This window comes from Myxocyprinus asiaticus, chromosome 43 (assembly GCF_019703515.2).
Source record: "Myxocyprinus asiaticus isolate MX2 ecotype Aquarium Trade chromosome 43, UBuf_Myxa_2, whole genome shotgun sequence".
Classification (NCBI taxonomy): domain Eukaryota; kingdom Metazoa; phylum Chordata; class Actinopteri; order Cypriniformes; family Catostomidae; genus Myxocyprinus; species Myxocyprinus asiaticus.
In genome coordinates, this window is record NC_059386.1 from 16,405,102 (window position 1) to 16,428,056 (window position 22,955).

Below are 22,955 nucleotides of genomic sequence, written 5' to 3' on the forward strand. Positions count from 1 at the left end.
AGAGAGAGAGAGAGAGAGAGAGAGAGAGAGAGAGAGAGAGAGAAAGAGAGAGAGAGTACAGTGGTGTCTCCAGTTTTATATTGCAGGGATCTGTCCAGCAGCACAGAGCAGTCAGAAAAAACGCAGCAGACCACAAACCTCTCGCCACAACACCACACACTTGCACATACACACACACATACAACTAGAGCCAGAGGCGTGACCAGGAGAAGAGTCGTGAAGGAAAAGGAAAGCCACTCATTTGTCTCCATGGACACTCAACTTCCTCCAAGCATTTCTTAGAGTGTGTAGTGCAGCAGCGGGTCCTTGCCATCTGCTTAATAATTCATCAGGTCGGTCTATGAGCTTTGAGCCTGCAACACTCACCAACTTTCCACCTCTACCTTTCATTCAGCAGCAGTCGGTTGTTTCAGCAAGTCTCCTTTTGAACTTCAAATGGTTCGCACTGAGGCAGAGCCAAAAAATGCACTTTGTGAGTGTCTTGTTTGTGTACGTGTGTGTGGGGAGAGTGTGAGAAAGTGTGTGTTAGTGTTTTCTGTATGAAGGGCATCCTGCAGTAAAAGTGGACACTTTCTACTTTCCTCATCTCATGATATTCTTTGACTTGGGAGTCGTTTGTTTAAACTGCTACTCTTGTGGGACTGGATGTGCAAGATAGTGCCTTGAGAAGCAGTCTGAAGGCCATATGGGACATAACTTTCATCTGTCAGCCCATCTTTGTGCTGTGTTTAGGCTGTTTTAGAAGCTATTTGTTCACACTCTCCACGGATTCACTTTCACCATGGCCGGCTGTTCCAGACGCTGCAGACAGGGCATGCTAAAACTTATTCAGTCCCTTCAGAGGCTCGTATCTGGAACTCTCAGCAAAGGTAAGCCACCTGCACTGAAGGAGGAGACTCAGAGAAAAAGTAAACACAATGAGCTTGTTTAGTAATTGCATTGGATTATTGGTCTGTTTTTTCTTTGTTTGATGTTTCAACCTCTGTATTATACACCGATCAGCCACAACATTAAAACCACCTGCCTAATATTGTGTAAGTCCTCCTTGTGTCGCCAAAACAGCGCCGACCCACATCTCAGAATAGCATTCTGAGATGCTATTCTTCTCACCACAATTGTACAGAGTGGTTATCTGAGTTACCATAGACTTTGTCAGTTCAAACCAGTCTGGTCATCTCTCATCAACAAGGCATTTCTGATCACAGAACTGCAACTCACTGGATATTTTTTGTTTTTGGCACCATTCAGAGTAAATCTAGATCAGCAGTTACAGAAATACTCAAACCAACCCACCTGGCACCAACAATCATGTGATGGTCCAAATCACTGAAATTTTTTTCCCCATTCTGATGGTTGATGTGAACATTAATTGAAGCTCCTGACCTGTATCTGCATGATTGTATGCACTGCACTGCTGCCCCACGATTGGCTGATTAGATAATTGCATGGATGTTTGTTGGTACCAGATGGGCTGGTTTGAATATTTCTGTAACTGCTGATCTCCTGAGATTTTCACACACAACAGTCTCTAGAATTTACTCCGAATGGTGCCAAAAACAAAAAAACATCCAGTGAGTGGCAGTTCTGTGGACTGAACTGACTGTTCGAACTGACAAAGTCTACAGTAACTCAGATAACTGCTCTGTATAATTGTGGTGAGAAGAATAGCATCTCAGAATGCTATTCTGAGATGCGGGTTCGTGCTCTTTTGGCAGCACGCGGGGGAGGGAGCCCCCCACACATTATTAGGCAGGTAGTTTTAATGTTGCGGCTGATCGGTGTATAGTGCAGGATAGAAAGATATGCCAACATTAGGATCTATTATTGCCAATTCCTCACTCTGCCATGCTTTAACTGGATATTTTTTTCATGAGTACACGTTTTCCAAACCACTCATTCCACTTCCACCTTGGTGCCCTATAAAATCCCTTTTAATTTTTTGTCACTTTTCCATTTGTTTCAAATGACAGTCTGGTCCCTTTGTTTTACAGTGATATTCTTTTCTCCCTTTCATCTCTCTTATCGCTTCTGTTTCTCGAATATGATAGCACTGTGTCAGCAGAAAAAGCACTGCATGGTTTGTCTCCATGCCGACAGTGCCTGTAGAGATGCTGGAACCAAGCAGTGCCTGTTTATCTGCTGTTACTACGTGCGGAGAGCCGTAACCTCACAGTGCACTGCGTATTGAATCCCACTCTCTACCAACTCCTTCATTATATCTTCCTCACAGATAGAAAATATCTTCCTTTACACAGGGGAGCAGGCGGTTAATTTAAAGAGGATATTGAAGATTTGAAGTTACAGTATGGAATCTAAATCATCCTATCAGCCTATCTGGACCACTAGAGCAACACACTGAGGAAATAAGCCAAGAGGGCACTAAATCTGTGTTGCATGTGACTCAAATACTTGTGTTTGTGTGTACAGAGCATTACTGTTATGTAAGACTGAATTTGAAAATAAAAATATAGTTGAAGAAACTTAGCTGAGAATAACCTTTTCCACACAAAGGAGCCATTAAGAGTTAATTTAGAATAGAATACAATAGAATAGAATAGAGTAGAGTAGACTAGAATGGAATATTTAGTAGAAAATAACTCTTTAATAAAAAAAATTAAAATAGATAGCAATATATTGGCCAGAAAACACAAACAGATGTGGTCATTCCTTTCTCTCTCTCTCGCTCTCTCTCTCTCTCTCTCTCTCTCTCTCTCTCTCTCTCTCTCTCTCTCTCTCTCTCTCTCTCTCTCTCTCTCTGTAAATGTGTGTTAAAATTAAGTAAATTCAGAAATAAAAAAAGTGGTTTCCTCAAATTGTATTAACACAGTATATTGGTCACCTTGCACTATAGATATTGTTATGCACACAGGACATTAAAAACCTCATATCGACCACTAGATTGGAATAAAGTAGAATCTTTAGTAAAATAGAACCTTTAGTAGAGTAGAATAGAATGTTGGAGTCTAAAATAGAATAGAAATAAACCGATACATCAACAGTTTTCCTGAGCAATCACTGGGCGGCGCCATGAAGATTCGAATTGCCTGTTTTCCGTTTCTGGTCTCAAGACGCAATGTAAAACTAATCGAAACGAGCGATCCAGATGGAGAACAACAACCATTTAAGTGTTATTTGCAGTAAAAATAAATGTCATGCTCAACTTGTACAGTTGTTGACTGCCATAATAAATATAAGTTCCTGTAAGTAAAAGAAGTTACAGATATCAACATAACTAACCTCAGACAATAGCTTTATGTTATCAACATACTCAGGTGAGGCACAATAAAAATAAATTGTCATCTCGACTCTGTGAAGTATCGGCAATATAAAGCTGCTTTGTGTTAGCTCAAAAATGTTCTGACAACATGTTTTAATTTTTTTTGGGGGGGGGGGGGGTAGTGTAAATATTGAGTGGAATAAGCATTACTTTAAATTCAGCAATTTTGTGTACCTTTTTTTTTTTTTTTTTGCTGTCCTCAAATTATGACATACTATTATATACTGTATATCAGCCACCTTACACTGAAAAGATATTGTTATCAAAATCGGCTATTAAAAAATCCCATATTGGTCAGCCACTAGCACGGAATCTTGAATAGAATTGAATACAACAGAACAGAATTTTCAGTAAAATATAATCTTTAGTAGAATAGAATAGAATACAGTCTTTAATAAAAATAGAATAGTAATAGACCGATATATCATTTAGGCGATTAATAGGCAGTTATTGGGCCATTTTAAGAATATTACCATCAGCCGATAACTCTGCCTGATTGGTCGATTAACAGATGTGGTCATTCTGTCTTGGATTCGTTTAAAATTACAGCCTTTTATGGAAGCACTTTTTTGTTGCTTCCTATTTATTTAAAAAAAAAAAAATTGTAAATATTGTGTAAAATAAGTGTTCATTTAAATTCATTAATTTCATTCATTAATAAAGTACATCTTTTTTACTGTCTTCAAATTGTATTATATTGTATTATCAAAATTGTATATATTTGCCACTTTGCTCCTCATATATCGCTATCAACATCTGCAATAAAAATGTCCCATATCAGTTGACTACTAGACCACAACCTTGAATAGAACACAATAGAACAGAAAATAATATTTGTTTGTGATGTTCTCAAATTTTAGAAGGCTAATGTTCAAAGCTCTCTGGGTAAACAGTCTCATTTTAGAGTTGATAATTAGTGTGAATTTGTCAGTGTGAGAGAGAAGGAGGGAAGGAAGTAGAGAAAGCTTCATATGTCCTTTTATGGTTCTTCTAGATGACTGCACTTTACTTCTAATGAGTTAATGGCAATCCTTCTCCCCTCTAGGAGCAGATTATATAATGCTGCATGATTTTTCTGAGCCTTCGCACTTCTCTAGTCTCAATTCTGCTCTAAATATGCCCTTTTTTTCGGACACACTCCATACAATGATTGAAAGTACATTCATCAATATATGGTTTATGTGTTACTTTGGCCACAAGAATAAATAACTGCAAACCCCATTTGTCTTCCAGCATAACTTCTGTCTCTGACTGCAAAAAGTCAAGAACATTCCTGGAAGAAATGTTTTTGTACACAAATACCAAATTAGAAGCTATATCATTTTTACCAGTAGCAACTGGAAGTAGCAGTGATATGGTCAGTTGTGCACATGGCAGAGTGTAAGTGTTCTGTTTAAGGGCAGGGTATGTGTGTGCGATTATGGTCGAAAACATGGTTATGGTGGTGTTTTGCTGAGTTTTACAGCTCCAATACAGGATGAGCCTCGAGGGAAAAAAGAAAGAGTATTTGACATTTAAAAAAAGCACCGGATCGATCAATCCTGCCAACTTACCTCGACATGGTGCAAATTTTCCCTCTACTTTGTGGAAGAACTGTAGCACTGGCATGCACATCAAATCCTGATGAGAATGTACATGCTGCATACAACAGTTACTGTGAACCCATGTGATTGACGGAATCAATACTGATGCAGACTCACTTGGAATTTTGTGCCATGAGTGTAACGAGTGTGTCAAATGTAACTATGGGAAAAAAGAGAGACTCAAAGGGCATTTGCAAGAGATTGCATACAATCTTTAAGTTTTCATCTATAAACTAATTTGTGTTTGAGGGTTTGTCAAGGGGCTGGTGGGGGGTTGGGAGAAGAGTATTTTCACTTTTAGGGACATCAGGTAAAAGGAATAGCGCACCTAAAAATGAAAATGCTGTCATCACTTACTCACCGTCATGTTCTTCCAAACCTGTGTGGCTCTCTTTCTTCTGTAGAAAACTAAATATCCAAGCTTCTCTTTTATATACAATAAAGGTAGATGGTGATGAGGGACTGTCAAGCTTGATAAAGGACATAAAAGCAACATAAATGTAGTCCTTAAAACTCCTGTGCTATATTCCAAGTTTTCTGAAGCCACATAATAGCTTTGTGTGAGGAGCAGACCGTAATTTAGTTATTCACTGAAAATTTTCCCCTTCACCATACACTGGAAAAATGGCTTTTTAAATTTACTTTAGGGTAAGTGGTTGCACGAACTTGTTTCATCTACATTTAACATATATAATGAGTTTAAAATACTCAGAATTTTTTTAAATAGCTCAATTATATTGAGTAATGAGTAATGAAATCTAATCATGTTCATTCTACTTCTACTTAAATTGTCTATTTTAAATAATCTTTTGAGGTTATCTCAGTATTTCCAAATTCAGTGTATAGTCCAGCAGTGTCCAGCTTTAGCTAAATATGAAGGGTAATTTGATTGAAATGTAGTCTAGGGCTGCAACTAACGATTATTTTGATAATCGATTAATCTAACGATTATTAGAATGATCATTCGACTATTCGCCGATTATTGCAATGATTAATCATTAGCTCTTAACCAATTATTCAGCTTGTGCCCCGACTTAAAAAGTTGTATTAAACATGCTTACTAACAATAAAGAGGACAAAATCATCCTTTAATATAAAATACCTCTAACTGATATTCACCGAATTAAAGGGAAAAAAGTGTTTTTTGTCTTGTTTTCCATTTAAAATAGTCTAAAAATCCTTAAAACAAGATACATTTATGTAAGAAGCAACATATAAGATATTTAGACTTGTTTTAAGAGGATGTATCTTAAATATAAGTGTATTTTGTTCACTTGGTTATACTTCTGTGAGTGCAGTAAAGACAAAATATACTTATATTCAAGATCTATTCTCTAAAAGCAAGTCTAAATATCTTACATGCTGCTTCTCAGCTGAATGTGTCTTTTTAAAAGATTTTTAGATATTTTAAAATATTTGTATTTTTAATAATATATTCAACATTCTCAACTAACAGTTTTTTCTTCTGCAGTATAGTTCCTGAAGTAAATGTACATTGTTTTAATGGAGTTATATATATATATATATATATATATATATATATATATATATATATATATATATATATATATATGGAAAACAAGTGAAAACAAAAACAAATCAAAAATGTATTTTGTTGCAGTGAATAATGGGGCGAAGACTACCCTCTCTCACCTTTCTGTTCACTTCAATCCATTTTTAACTCTCAAAAAAAACAAACTCTCTCGTATTTATAAAGCTGTGTATTGCCAATTTTCTTCACGATAAGAAATGCACAGTGACACATATATTATGATTCAGTAAGTCGTGAGCCATCATGTTATAATCTAGCTTCAGAAAGCAAGCAAGCGCTTGTGGGACGAGCATCCCCGCAACAGAGTGTTCATCACCCAGGTGCAGTTTCAATCTCTCCCACTTAGATCGGGACACTTCGCGCAACTCATAGAAGAGGCGCTGACCACACAGAAAAATGCCAGTTTCAGTTTGTAATTATTTACATGACCTGCTTCTGTATTATTTGAACTTTAATAAAGCTATAACGCATTAAATATAACTGCATTTAAGATGTAACTCCGGGGTGTTTCCTTTAAAGATGCTCGACACGCAAGTTTTGCTCCAGCTCCTCTTATTTCACAACGAGAGTGCTTCTGTATTTACTTATTTTGTATTTTTGCATTATAATTCACTCATACTTTGCGATCTACATCACCTGAAGCTGTTTGGAAAGTTTAGAGTGCATCTGGACTGTGAGCTGTGTAATTCTTCCTCCCGTCAGTCAGGCACGAACTGCAGTGCTGCTCTCGCACGTCATCATTAGAGATTAATGTGATCTCATGTTACGTTTAATGACGTAACGTTTTATTCAACAAAGTTGTTGATGTTGTCGATAATGCCGACTAATCGTTTCAGCCCTAATGTAGTCTCAGCCTCAGACGGCACGCCAACAGTCTGTGTACTAACCGTCTGATGCTTATAGCACACAAATTTGAAATGCTTTCTCAGTCCAGTCAGGCCAAATCTGATTGGCTGACTTTTACAGGATTTCCGAGAGCTTAGTTTGTGCTGGTCCAGGTGGAAGCACAAGTCGAATTTACGAGGTTCTGTGTTGATACAATGAGCACTTTTGAGGACTAAATAATCACAGAATTTGCCCAAGTTTGCCAGGTTAGTCACATCAACTCTTTTAAAGATATTCAGCATTTAGGTTGAGGCATGTAGCAGAAAGCAAAGCGAATATTCATGAGCAGAGCTGCATATTTTGCTTTGTTTACTTAATTATATCTGTGAAATACTCTGTGATGAGTTTCTATGCTGTTCTTACACTCGTTACAAATGTTCCGCTATTTTCCAGTGTGTTTTCTGTGCAATCGCTCGCAGAAACTTACGCCATTATATAAATGGTATGAGCCGTCTCTGATAACCCTGCCCCTAAACATCACATAATGACAAACCCGGCTGTGACTGGTCGATTTACATCAGTTAGATGGCTTTTCCTGCCTAAGTGGGCAGTTCTTTGCCAGTGTTAGCTGCGATAGACCCCAGACATTTGCCGTTTAATTAAAAGGTCTGGCTACGCAAGACTAATTGATATGATACCCTTCTTATAGTTACTATTAGAGATATAGTATCTGATTTTTTTATGTATATACTGACCACCTACTCCGTTATTGAAACTTGCATATTAGAGAACAAGGTTTACCTTACTTAGAACGAACACTAATTTACTTGATGGTGACTTCCAATAAAAACACCATAATTAAAAGCATTAACAGCATGGGTAACACTTAACAGAACTGTAAACACAACTACAACTCAACTTTTTACGCTCCACAAAAGCCCCCATACCTTGCCCAAGCCTACATAATTAAATATTCAGGTGCAAGTGCCTATGGCTACTACCTCAAAACATAGTTCAGCTGAAACAACTCAGTTTTTTCTAATTGACTTTACATAATTGAATGAAGTATGTTAAAAACTCAGCAAATACATTTAAAAGCAATGTATTATTATTATTTAAAAGGTAAAACGAATAAAATGAATATAAAGAGAAAAATTTGCTAATGTACAATTTACTAAGGGCCCAATAATTTTTTTTTTTTCAGTGATCACATGATCACTTTCTATCTTTTGGTCTGTTCCACAGAAACAAATATGGGTTTGGAATAAGGGTGAGTAAATAATGACAGATTTTTAATTTCTTGGTGAACTATTACTTTAAGGGCTCTCACTAGCTGAAATTCCACTGTGCCTGCAGCGGTAACTCTTCCATTTCTTGTGCCTTTAATAGATTATTATAAAATGTATAACATTTGAAGGGCTGATGCAAAGTTCACAGTCGAACTGCCTGAGGGCTCTGAAATATTTTTGAACAAAAAAATCTGACTGCAGACCAAGATGTTCCACACTCACAAAGAGAAAAACAAAGATTAAGTGAGTGACTCAGTGTCTCTTTCCATTCATAGAGATATTGCTGACTCTCTCTGTAAATTTTGACCATAGGTCATCATGGACTGACCAGTTTTTCTGTTCTTACATAATGTATATTAAGATGGACTAAATTAAAGAGTCAATGTCCAATACTGGAATGATTTACATTAGAAAAAGTGATTTAAAGGTTGGATTGCAAGGTTTAGAGATCTACTAGTTCAATAATTGATTGTGTAATTGAAATTGCACAATTTGTGCAAGAAGCTTAACACAAGCACTTAAAAAAATAGTTCATCCAGAAGAAAACAATGTAATCATTTACTTATCCTCATGTCGTTCCAAACCCGTATTATTTTCTTTCTTCTGTGGGAAACAAAAGGAGATGTTAGGCAGAATGATAGGGGCTGTCAATCTCAGTCGCCATTACTTTTCATTGCATCGTTGTAATGAAAGTGAATGCTGAGTGAGGCTTTAAAGAGAGTCCAGTTTTGGAACGACATGATGGTAAGTAAATGGCGACAGAATTTTTTGGGTGAGCTAACCCTTAAATAAACATATTCACATGCTTTATTGTGGATTCTCCTTCCATTATAGTTACATTTTTTGGTCTCCATCTGGTTTTAGTCAAACTCTTTAGTTGACACCAGGTTTTTTTTTACCATCTGTTTGACAGTTACAGTGCCAATGCAATTTAACTTTCTCCCACACTCTCTCCCTCCTTCACACCTTCTCTCCTCTTTTATCTCCTTCTCTGTCATTTGCTGATTTTTATGCCATCTCTCTGCCTAGATCTTTTGTGGTTCTGTTTTGGTTTGCCTGTAGCAGCTGTGAAGGTGCCAAGCACTCTTCAACATCATCTTATGCAAATGTAACATTAAATGTGACACATTCACAACATCCTGAATTTATTCAGGCCTGTTCACGTCCTCCTCCTCCACCTCGGCCCCTTGTTCCCACTGAGCTAGATAATATGTACTGTATGTGTGTGCCTGAGGCTCATAATAACTTGCGGCAATAAAACAGGCAATGCCAGCAGGACCCAACCTCTAACATATTTCTTTGCAACTAAAGAGAGAAAAAGAATAAAAAAGAGAGTAGGAAAGAGAAAGAGATTAAAACACACTCTAATGTCCTAATCCCAACAACCTTATCGTGACCTTTAAAAAATATGCCTACATTAGCATGTGTTTGTATGTGTGTGGGAGACTGAATTCAGGTCCTGTGCTCTTGCATGTGTAATATGTGCATTAGAGTGGGATTTGCACTGTATCCCATTAGTATTAGAACTGTGCAGCAGAAAAACACACTGCAGCAGTCTGAAACAGATAGTTGTCAGTTTGGTATTTTAGGTTTTGTTTAAAGTTTTCAAATCTCAATATTTACAGAGAACAACACCTCAATATTACAGTTATTATTTTTGTATAATTAATCCTCTTTAGACCCATTAATTCATGCTTTGTGCATTTTAGTGGACACATATTTTTTTGTTAAAGGGATAGTTCACCCAACAATTAAAATCTGTTTTCATACCATCCCAAACCAGTATAATTTCACTTTTTTAGGATTTCTTCTCTTTGCGTGGACCACAAAAGGAGACATTTAGTTGAATGTCCATCTGCTCGTTTTTTACATACAACGAAAGTGAATGGGAATTAGGGCTGGGTGATAGAACGATGTAATCGGATATCAACGATATCTGACAAATATACCGATGCCGAATGTGACACTCATCGACAGAAGATGATCGACAATAAAGAGAAATTACAAAACCATGGAGCTGGGAAGTCACCAAATATATTAAATAGTAGCCCAAGGTATGAAATTAGCACCTGCCAAATGCGGGTAGCCTATATCATTCGCATGGTGGGTAATTTTGCTCATCTACCCTCCACTGTGGTTGGCTAACTGTAAGATGTCTCATGACACATGACAAGAAATGCTGCTAGATACAAAGACATGTGCTTGAAGAAACACACTTTATTTTATTTTGAAGAAAAGCCGTCAATGCGCATATCTGATGCGCTGTTTGTTCAGAGGCGTGCAGCGGGAGTGTGTCTCATGGAACATGCACGTGTAAAGAGTTCTCCCTCTTTCTGTTTCAGTCATCTGAAAACTGTTTGCAAGAATAGTGTTGTCTATAAGAATGCTGCAAATGACCTTAGATCATCTCAGGAGGTGCTCGAAGTTTAGTTCACTTTATTTCCATTGAGCAGTTTATGCTTAACATGCATTTTGAATGCAACTCAGGTTCATATTATAGCCTATACATGTGTATACATCCTAAACAAGTTCACCTTGAACCTAAAATTGTTTTATGTTTCAAATATTATTATCATCATTATTATTTTTTATTATGTTTACAGTTATAATTGTCTTTACGATAGCCGTGTGAAGACAGACATTGAATTGCACCACACCCAACCTGATCTCATGACAAGTCATAAGAAAAGTACGAGCAAGCAAAATTGTAAGAAATTTTATGAATTTGCTCACAGTTGTGTTACCACGGTAGAAAGAGAAACAGCGTGGTTTGATGTTTGAACGTTTTGACAATTTATTGTAAGTATAAGCCCTAACCCAAACACCTAAACCTCTAAACATCAAAACCTTACTATAACCAAAGTGCAATACTGTATCCAAACCCTAACTCTCTGATTTTAAGAGGAACATCACAGTTGTGTACCAAGGAAGAAAGAAAACCTGGCGGTTTGGAAGGAAACCAGGGAGGCATAATTCAGGTTATTCTCTTACATCAGTCTTTTTATTGCACAATGAGCAACAAAATTTGTTCACTGACGTTTCCTTTATTAAAAGAAAGGGCTAGATAAGAGGATATAAAAAATGTCATGCTTGTATTGTATCAATTTGAAATTGGTTGGTGGGTATGTGAATGAAGGTTGTAGGGTTTCGTATGAGGCATATCGATTTCGCCATACCATACAAATTATTACAAATTGTCATGAGACCTTAAGCAGATTCAAACCTGAAGCATAATAAATGGTATTGAGGCATGCAAGCACCAAATACATTTTGCAAACATCTTTTGTTTGGGAGTGTGGCCAATATTTTGTAATATACTAAAATAAGATTATTGTGCATTTTTGTGAAAACAGAATAAAGGACTGCAGCGCATCATACAGTGTAGTTTATCTCTCTCTTTGCCTTTTAAAGCAGCAATAGCTCTGTAAATACTTCAGTGCAGCACGCTGGCTGAAGCATAACTGATAGACTACCTCGAAACAAACAGTTTCACACTATCGTTCTGAGAACAGGTTTTGCACAGGCCAACTGAGGTTTGCATGCATGTGTATCCATGGTTACAGCGGCTCTTTAATTGACTTTTAATAGAGAGATAAGCTGGACCCGAGGGAGAGCAGAAAGAAACTGTATGTACAGTTTATGAGAGCTGAGTCCACACGACTGCAGTGTCCCGAAGGTATGTTTGAGTGTATGTGAGTTTAAGGAGGGAGAAGTTGCTATACTCACACACATGCGCAACATTCAGTGCTTTTGAATGGTCACACATGCACATTGGCACACACTTGGACAGAGCTCTCTCTAGAGATTGCAGTCAGCGTTCTTTCTACCTAGTACCTCTCTCTCTCTCTTTAACTGTCAGCAAGTATTGGCGCTGACTACCACCCCTGGAGTCACGAGTTCAAATCCAGGGTGTGCTGAATGACTCCAGCCAGGTCTTCTAAGCAACCACATTGGCCCGGTTGCTAGAGAGGGTAGAGTCACATGGGGTAAACTCCTTGTGGTCACGATTAGTGGTTCTCGTTCTCAATGGGGCACGTGGTAAATTGTGCGTGGGTCGCGGAGAGTAGCATGAGCCTCCACATGCTGGGAGTCTCCGCGGTGTCATGCACAACGCGCCACATGATAAGATGCGCGGATTGGCAGTCTCAGAAGCGGAGGCAATTGAAACTTGTCCTTTGCCACCCGGACTGAGGTGAGTAACCGCGCCACCACGAGGACCTACTAAGTAGTGGGAATTGGGCATTCCAAGTTAGGAGAGAAGGGGATAAAAATTTAAAAATTGTAATAAAAAAAAAAGAAAAAGAAAAAATATATATATATATATATATATATATATATATATATATATATATATATATATATATATGCTTCAGCAATCATGACAGAAAGCATATCTAAGCATTATAGCAAGTAAACAAAGAGCTAAAGATCCATTCAGAAATTGCTGCCCTGAAATTGCTGCTGTCCAAAACTAATGTAGCTTCCCCAACCTGCCCTAATGTTCTATGTTTCCTGTTTTTTTAAATTGCTACATACACAAACACATAAACACACACACTTACCTAGCTATCTAAGCACTTCCTATTGATGTGTTTTGTTTTTAAATTAAAGGGGCACTCAGTAATTTTGAAACAAATTAATAAAATCATGAGCACTCACATGAGATGAAGATTCCAGTCATTTCAGTAACCTTATAAAAGCTGTTTTATTCTACATGAAGAGGGTCCCCTCATGGGGGCGACCATGTTATGATCACATGACCAGCTGACTACTACTGTCTTAATCTCAGCAACCACCCTGTTGTTTGACACTTTCAATCAGGGATTTAATTAATCTTGGTTTACTGTGAATAGTGACTTTCTACAACTGCATCGGTAACAAAAGACAATTATGTTTGAATGATGCTGAATCCAGGCCACTAGGTGTCAGTGTAAATCCAAGATGACATATTCCAAAAGTTACTGAGTGCACCTTTAAAGGTACATTCCAGGTTTAATACTAGTTAAAGCTGGAGTATGTAATTTCTGCGACACTAGCGACATCGAACGGAATTGCAAAAATAAATGTTGTTTTTAAAACAGCTTTCTGAATACGCCCCTTGCCTGCAGTTGTTCAAACAGTCAGATAGTTCCACACCTAACTCACACCATTGTCAGTGCACGGGCAGAGTGCACGGAGGTAGGCAGATACGTAGTTAGACAGGCAGGTAGGCCATCCAATCATTGCATTCGGGCCGAATGAAATTATTGGACGGGCCTTTTACAGGCCTGTGACTGCCACAGATAATGGATTTTTTATTTTATATATTTTTTTTGTATCAGAACACTTGATTTATTGATTGCTATCAGGATGCAAAGAGACTTTCAACCAGTATAACAAAAAATGCTTCTGGTATAAATTACATACTCCAGCTTTAAGCTCAAGTGACAGCATTTGTGGCATAATGCCTCCTTTTCGTTAAAAAAAGCTAAAATCTGGGTTCCAGTGAGGCACTTACAGTGGAAGTGAATGGGGCCAATCCGTAACATTAAAATACTCCCTGTTTCATATTTATAGGCACGAGACAAAAACAATATGTGTGTTAACATGATTTTAGTGTGATAAAATCGCTTACCTTTTCTGTGTAAATTTATAACCAATTTTACAATTTTGTTGCCATGACGATATAATGTCAAAAAACCCTAAAACGTCTGTAAAAAAAATTACGATTTAAACAACTTTACAGCTCAAGGAATACCTGAGTTTTCACAGAAAAATTATTGTAAGCACTTTTATTAAATTATAAGCTTAACATTTCTACCTTTAAACCCTCCAAAAGTTGGCCCCATTCACTTCCATTGTAAATGTTTCTCTGTAACTTCCATTTTTACTTTTTTGAAAGAAAAGGAGGGACGATTCGAAATTTATTTTTGTGATAATCAAACATAATGCCACAAATGCTGTCGATTGAGTTTGTATTGAATAAAACGTAAGCATTTTTAGAATTTAAGAAAACACTAGATTTTTGCTGCCGTTTGATCGTACCGTCGCAATGCTAAAACTCGCCATCACAATGCTAAGGTATTCTGGGTAGTTGGTAGGCAGTTGGTTACTTGTTCAAGACAAAAGAACCAACCCTGAAAGTTTCTATGCCATTCTGGTTCCTTGATAATCGTTCGGGTCTCACCTTCAATAAAAGTCTATGGGATATTTTTGCCCATTTCTCCGCCCACCAGGCAAAAATCATAAAAGTCTGACTGCTTAGAAAAGTAGCTCACCTCTCCTCTAGCAGAATTATTTATGTCCATTGCACAAACAGTGTGGGACAGGTTCCAAAGTATAATAATTAGAGTTTTTGAGTTGTAAACACACGTGCATGCTTATCCATCCTTTACTAAAGTAAGACTGACTATATCCAGTGAGACTCAAGACAAAGAAACGGCTGTTAAAATGCTGTCATTCCAGATGTGTGTCAGACACATGCTGTACTGCTGCAGAGAGGCCAGATGTTAAACTCACTGGAGTGTGTAGTGGGGAAGACAGAGCCTCTGTATTATACGTCTGTCTGGCTGGCAGCAGTTCTCTTTCCCCTGCAGATCGAATATAATCATCTACTACGATACTCTAACTTAGGGTATCTTGCGTTATCTCTGTCTCTCTCCCTTTCCCTCCCTCTCTCTCCTTTTAACAGCAGATCGAACATGACAGTGCACGTCTCCACTTTTAATTTTTAAATCACTCGTCCCATTTTACGTAATCTACTTCCTCCAGCAGTTTATTTTTATCCCCAGCATCCCCATCTCTTTCTCTCCACCTCTTTCCTTTTTTTATCCATCTTTCCTCCATTTTTATGATGTTTCCCCTATTCTCTTCTCTTTCTTTCCTTTTCTCTGCTCTTTGTTTCTCCATTCATTCTGTCATTTTTGCACATTCTCTACTTCTCTTGTCATATGTGCCTTTTGAACACTTCCTCTCAATCTCTGTACATATTTCCTCCATTTTCATGACATTTCCATGAGTATTCTTTCTCCCTTTTTTCTTTTTTCTTTCTCCCTTTTTTCTTTCTTTCTTTCTTTCCTCTCTGGTTCTCCATCCAACCATAATTTTTGCACACCCTCTACTTCTCTCTCATCATAAATGCCTGTTGACTCAGAGCAAGAGAACTTGCAAGCAGGTTGGCCTTGCACAGCTTACCAACCACCCCTCTTGAGATGATCATTGTCAGCTTAGATTTGCTCACTGTGAAGTTTTTGAGCTACATTACACTGAATCAAACATTATGAATCCCCTTGTTATGAGATCAGTGCAGTAGATCAGCATGGCACCAGAATACCAGTAGAATTACTTATTTAGTTGGTTTACTAAATTTGGTGTCAAACAGAGAACTTGTTGCAATTCATTCTGCATGGATAGCACACAACCCATATATGGCCTGCACACATGCAAAACAGCACACATACAACCCAGAGTATGTGATATTGTATCAAAACTGCTTGATTATAGGTAATTTTCCATATTCTCAGCTACTAAGAAAAACTAATTTGAGAGTTTGAATATAATTTCTGCACTTTTGTGATAAGGTTATGCAGAAGTCAGCTGGTCTCCATGGAGATAAGTGTGGCGTGTGGTATTTTAAGGCAGGCCCTAATATATATTGATGTTCTTCCCACATATGAATGTTTTTCTTAAAGGAATATTCCAGGTTCAAATCAAGTTAAGCTCAATTGACAGCATATGTGGCATGATACTGATTATCAGAAAAAAAAAAAAAAAAATGATTTCGACTCATCACTCCTTTTCAAAAAAAAAAACAAAAAACAAAAAACAAAAAAAACATCAAGGTTATAGTGAGACACTTACAATGGAAGTGAATGGGGCCATTTTTTGGAGGGTTTAAAGGGTGAATTATAAAGCTTATAATTTTATAAAAGCACTTACATTAATTCTGCTATTAAACTACGGATTATTTGAGCTGTAAAATTGTTGTTTTTATGGTTGTTTTGGGATTTACGGTGTTACATCATCATGGTAACAGTTTTAAAATTGGATATAACTTAATTTAATTTTATAACACTAAAATAATTTTCAGACACATATTCTTTATGTCTTGTGGCTATATTTTAGAAACTGTGAGGATTTAAATGTTTACGGATTGGCCCCATTCACTTCCATTGTAAGTGGCTCACTGTAACCCAGATTTGTGCTTTTTTTTTTTTTTTTTTTTTTAAGAAAAGGAGAGGCGACTCTAAATTAATTTTTGTGGTAATCAACATTATGCCACAAATGCTGTAGATGGAGCTTAACTTGTATTGAACCCAGAATATTCCTTTAAAGGGATAGATCACCCAAACATGAAAATTCTGTCATTGTTTACTTACTCCTGTGTTGTTATAACCCTATGAACCATTTTTGAGAGTTTTTGGACCGGTGCCAGTTCACAGTGGACGGAGTTGCCTGTGCCTCACTGCTGGTTAGGACAAAAACTCTGATTACCATAGAAAATATACCTTTAAGGTGTGTTGTTTGCCATCAGGTTAGGACATGATGTGACTGTGGCTGCTTGTAGCCTCCTCTATGTGTCTGTTTGATTTTTGAGTTCTCTGTTAAAAATAATAAGGCTGGGCATAGAAATGCATCAATTCTTCAACTACAAACTCATCAGACATGTTTAATAAGTTCTGTTCTCTGTTTTGTGTGCAGCTGTGTTGTGTTCTGTTGTCACTATCACTGTGAAGGACCTATTTTTTAGATAAACAAAACGAGTTTTTGCTTGAACGCCACAATGTCGCGAGGGAGCTGCGTGCCCTATCGAGCACGCTCACAGGAGATCAACAGTCAGTGAACATTTTCACTAAATAATACATCAGATTTCGGTTTCTCACCAAACCTTATTGTGTGCTTTTAGAACAATCATGAGTATCATGGAATAATTTATTAGTCTTGTGAATTATATTTTTGTGTACTTTTGAAGCTTGAAGATGTAGTCACTGTAAACTGCCATTGTATGACATCACTGAGCAAATTTTTTATTTTATTTTTTTCACAGTTTCTCCCTTTGTGTTAAGAAAGAAAGTCATATAGGGTTATAACCATAGATATCTATCTGTAGATACCTTATTAGCAGCTGTCGGAGCCATAAAACTATAAAATCCTGGTTTCAATTCTAAAACAGGGGTTGTTTTTTTCCCCCTGTAGCAAACTGCAAATAAATTCCTCTACAAATGAATAAATCATGGCAAACATAAATTAGCACCCAGTCAGTCAATTCATTACACGATGAACTGTTTCCAAACACAAGCGGTTTATGCAGCGATCTGAGGCTTCCATACATTCACTTACATTGAAACAGCTCTCCTTGTTGGCAGTTCCAAAATCAGGCATCTACGTATGTATATATATGGTTATAACAACACATGGGTGAGTGAACAATGACTGAATCTTCATTTTTGGGTGAACTAATCCTTTTAGTGTACTAAATTCTACTGGAAGGCTAATAACTGTGCATTTTTTTCTCCAGGTTGTGTGTAATAGAAAGAATCCCATAAATAACTAAAAATACCCTCTTAACATCATATATTAAGTCAAAATTGTAGACAAAAGTTCTGAGATTTCTGACAACAACTGGTCTGTGGTTGTTCAGTGATTGTAAAGCAATTTTTGGGTTATGTAGGAAAAACCTGACCGTTTTTTGGCAATACATAATGGACATATATGGAGCATGTGCATTAACATTCTCAATATGCACAGCTGTGGATAAGAGTTGATTACAGCTGCACAGTATGATTGCCTGAGCACTCACTCTACTGCAGATTGTGTAAAATGCTGCCCCCTGCTGGTTTCACTGCTGTTTCACAAATTAACTTTTTATGGACACCAGCTAATGGACTACTTGGCTTCATAAGGTACTTATTTAAAATAGTACTGCCCTGGTTTCCCGTTATCTGTGTTTATAGTCTGCGAAACTCATTTAAAATGAGTGTCCACAAGATGATTGTACATTCTGGACATATACAAAGACAGGAGAATAAATATATTGACCACTACTGTGTGTTCGAATTTGAATGGCACATTAAGTTTGCACAGCTTTTCAGAGTGAGTACAGAAGCTGGTAAATTTAGCACACTAATGCTGCATTCTTGTCATCATGTCAGATTTACTGTAATTATAAGATGGCAACTAATCGGAGCTGTTCATGTCCTCAGACCTCGGAAGTTATTAATTTCAATGACAACACTCATAACGCCAAAACAGCTTTGTTGTTGATTACAGCAAAACATTTATCACTACATTAATTAATTAATTCACCTCTATATGTTGTTGCAACATGTTTAAGAAAACGCTCCATGTAACAATGAAATAATAATAAAAAGGCATATCAAACAGAATGTGTCAACGACGGTCAAGTAGGAGCTTTCATAGAATTCCAAGTTTACAACTTGTAATTATGAGTTCTTCAAAGACGTGAACGCTTTTTACAAGGCAGATTTTTGTAATTACGGTTATTCCGAAATGACGTGAACACACCATGAGAGCCAGCGCTAGCAATGCTAAGTCATGGGTTTGATTCCCATGGAACACGCATATTGATAAAATGTATGCTTTGAGTACACTGTTTTTTGAATAGACAGCTTCTGCCACAAGTTTTATTGTATTAAAGGGATAGTTTACCTGCTATCGGAATTATCCTACTTCCCACTTCTGAAATGGTAATTTCGAGTATGTTGCATTCAAGTGCTTTGTTGTCAGAAAGAACAAGAAACATGGACCACACCAGGTTAATTCATACATATTTTTTGAGGAACTTTTATTTTTGACACCAGTCACACCATATTACATATTACTCAAATTAGCTTATCAAATGGTTGCTGATTTACATAAATAAATTTGACCAAAACGGCAAGCGCTGAAAATTACCTGTATTTAGAAAAATTAATTAAACTTTTCATTCACTACAGAAATAGTAATTTCTTCCGCCATGTGGAAAGTTTACGTCTCCTCCCATCTCGGAAACTCAGGTATCAAAATTGTGCTGCCTTCATGAACTATCAGAATTATCCTACTTCCCATTTCAGAAGTCATTTCATCATTTCAAGTCCTTTTTTATTTATTTGTATAGTGCTTTTCACAGCACACATCATTTCAAAGCAGCTTTGCAGAAAATGATGCATTAACAAAAAATGGAACTGTAATATCTATAAAGTCTTAGAGTGATCATTGTGTAGTTTGATTAAATATGATTGTAAATTGTATATACAAATTTAATAATTAAATAATAATTAGACCCCTGTGAGCAAGCTGAAGGCGACTGTGGCAAGGAACACAAAACTCCATAAGATGATGGTTAATTGAGAAAAATAACTTTGGGAGAAACCAGGCTCACTGTGGGGGCCAGTCCCCCTCTGGCTAAACAGCATGAATATAATGTCAATATTAGTTATTTGTGTGCAGTGCAAGTCATGGTTTAAAATGTGTAAACTAAGTAAGTGTTAAGGTCCAGTGTTTAAAAAAAATATTTTTTATAAACTTTAAGATTAATGACTACTGTCTTTGAAGTCCATCCTGGATTAACTGCAGAAGTTCACATAGATGCATTGTCATTTGCTAGTTGGCTGATGAAGGCTTTTCTTGGCAATTAAATTATAGTCTATGTATTCCGTTTCAAGAGTGTAGTCCATTAATAGACAAAGTTGATGCAGGCAGAGATCAGTGAGGTGCATCGCAGTTCAACCGGCAGGTCATTTCAGTGAGGTTCGGTGGGGTCCATCCTAAATCCAAGGTTCAGGCAGTGGCATATGAAGTATCTGATGTCTTACAGTTGGAGTTGGCATCAGTTCATCCTCTGAAGTCCATTATAAAAAACTAAAGTGATGCTGGCTAGCACCAGCTGTAGTTTGTCGTCATCACTCAGGGACACGTAGCAGTGGAGTCTGACACCAAGTAGGAATGGAGCTGGATCTGGCCGGCTCTGGTAAACTCGAGATATGAATCCCGAGGTTGAGACATGGAAACAAATAGAATAATATTAGCGTAGATGCCATTCAATTTTATGCAGAGTTATAGATGTTTCTGGTTCCAGCAGACCTAACTAAAACAGCCTAATTGTGAGTTGATGGATAAATTAGGTGTATGCCTGGCTAAATAGATGAGAATTTAGTCTAGACTTAAACTGAGTGATTGTGTCTGTGTCCTGAACAGTATTAGGGAGACTATTCCATAGTTTAGGAGCCAAATAGAAAAAGGATCTACCTCCTTTTGTGGATTTTGATATTCTAGGAATTATTAACAAGCCAGAATTTTGTGATCGTAATGAACGTGATGGAATATAGCATGTCAGAAGGTCACTTAAGTACTGTGGAGCTAGACCATTCAAAGCTTTGTATGTAGTAAACAGAATTTTAAAATGAATACGAAATTGAACAGGTAGCCAATGTAACGATGATAAAATGGGGCTAATATATCAAATTTCTTGGTTCTAGATGTCACTCTGGCAGCTGCATTTTGAACCAATCAAAGTTTATTTATTGAACTTGCTGGACATCCTCCCAGTAATGCATTACAATAATCTAGACTTGAGGTCATGAATGCATGAATTAGTTTTTTGGCATCAGCAACAGAGAGCATGTGTCGTAACTAATATTTCTGAGGTGGAAGAATGCTGTTCTACAAACACTGGAAATTAGATTTTCAAAGGACAGATTGGTATCAGAAAGTTCTTCGCTGTAGAAAATGATGTAACAGTACATCCATCGAGAGTCAAATTATATTTTAGCGGCTTATTTTTAGAGGTTTTTGGTCCAAAAATTAGTACCTGTTTTGTCGGAATTGAGTAGAAGGAAATTTCTGGCCATCCAATCTTTGATTTCATTGATACACTCTGCAAATTTGGAGAATTGTGAAATTTCGTTGGGTTTAGAAGAAATATAAAGTTGGGTATCGTCGGCATAACAGTGGAAACGTATTCCATGATTCCTGGTAATATCTCCCAGGGGAAGCATGTATAAGGAGAAAAGCAGAAGCCCAAAAACTGATCTCTGTGGCACTCCATACTTAACTTTTGTTTGATTTGACAATTCCTCGTTTACACATACAAAGTGGTAGCAGTCTGATAAGTAGGACCTAAACCATGCTAATGCAAGTCCACTAATTTCAACATAATTCTCCAGCCTATTTAAGACAATGTCATGATCTATCGTTTCGAAGGCAGCACTAAGATCTAAAAGCACTAGTAGAGAAATGCAGCCATGATCAGATGATAAGAGCAAGTCATTTGTAACTCTGATAAGTGCAGTCTCTGTACTGTGATGGGGCTTAAATCTTAAATTTAAGACTGAAATGTTCATATATATCATTTCTCTGTATAAATGAACATAGTTGGGAGGACACTACCTTTTCTAGTATTTTTGACATAAATGGTAGATTTGAAATCGGTCTGTAATTAGCCATTTCTCCAGGATCAAACTGTGGCTTCTAAATAAGTGGTTTAATAACTGCCATTTTAACGTTTCTTGGGACATGTCCTGAGGATAGCGAGGAGATAATAATATTAAGAAGAGGTTCTGAGATTACAGGGAAAGATTACTCTTTTAAGAGCTTAGTTGGTATTGGATCTAACATACATGATGTTTCTTTTGATTTTTTGATAAGTTTTGTTATTTCTTCATGACCTATGACAGTGAAGGATTGAAGTTGCTTGTGAGGAAAATTATGAGACACTGTTTTCGGAGATGCTGTGATAGTTGATTGCATATTCCCAATTTTATTTCTGATTATTTCAATGTTATCAGTAAAGAAATTCATGAAGTCATTAGTGCTGCAATGGAATATCTGGTTCAGTTGATGCTTTATTCCTAACCAATTTAGCCACAGTACTGAATAAACACCTAGGATTGTTGTGGTTATTTTCTATGCGTTTGCTAAAATATGCTGACCTGGCATCTTTTAGTGCCTGTCTGTAGCTACAGACACTATACTTCCATGCACCGTGAAATACCTCTAATTTTGTATTCTTCCACTTGCGCTCCATTTTCTGAGCTGCTTTCTTGAGAGCATGAGTGTGATCATTGTACCATGGTGCGTGGCTTTTTCTTGAATTTTCTTTAATCGAAGGGGGTGGGGGGGGGGGAGGGTGTTGACACTATCAAGAGTGCTAGAGAAGACTATATTTATATTTTCTGTTATTACATCAAGTTCTTCTAGACTTTTTGGCTTACTGAGTATGTGAGACAATTATGGAAAATTATTAGTGAATCTATCTTTAGTGGAAGGAAGAATAGTTCTACCTAAACGATAGTATGGTGTAGATTCAGTGACATTATCTGATCGCAGCAAACAAGACATGAGGTAATGATCTGAGAATTTCTATAGTATCAACATCAACTCCATATGACAGAATTAAATCTAGCGTATGATTATGGCGATAATTTGGTCCTGTCACATTTTGTCTGACTCCA

At 37.1% G+C, this 22,955-nt stretch overlaps 1 protein-coding gene across 1 annotated transcript in view; it reads left to right on the forward strand.

The window, feature by feature from the left end:
• The first annotated feature begins 121 nt into the window (after nucleotides 1-121).
• Nucleotides 122-22,955, forward strand: part of LOC127433168 (Kv channel-interacting protein 1-like) — a 73,147-nt gene continuing 50,313 nt past the window's right edge. The window contains exon 1 of the mRNA XM_051684869.1: nucleotides 122-869. Within this exon, the coding sequence (XP_051540829.1) occupies nucleotides 782-869 (88 nt within the window). The 5' untranslated portion in view covers nucleotides 122-781. The remainder of the gene's footprint in view (nucleotides 870-22,955) is intronic.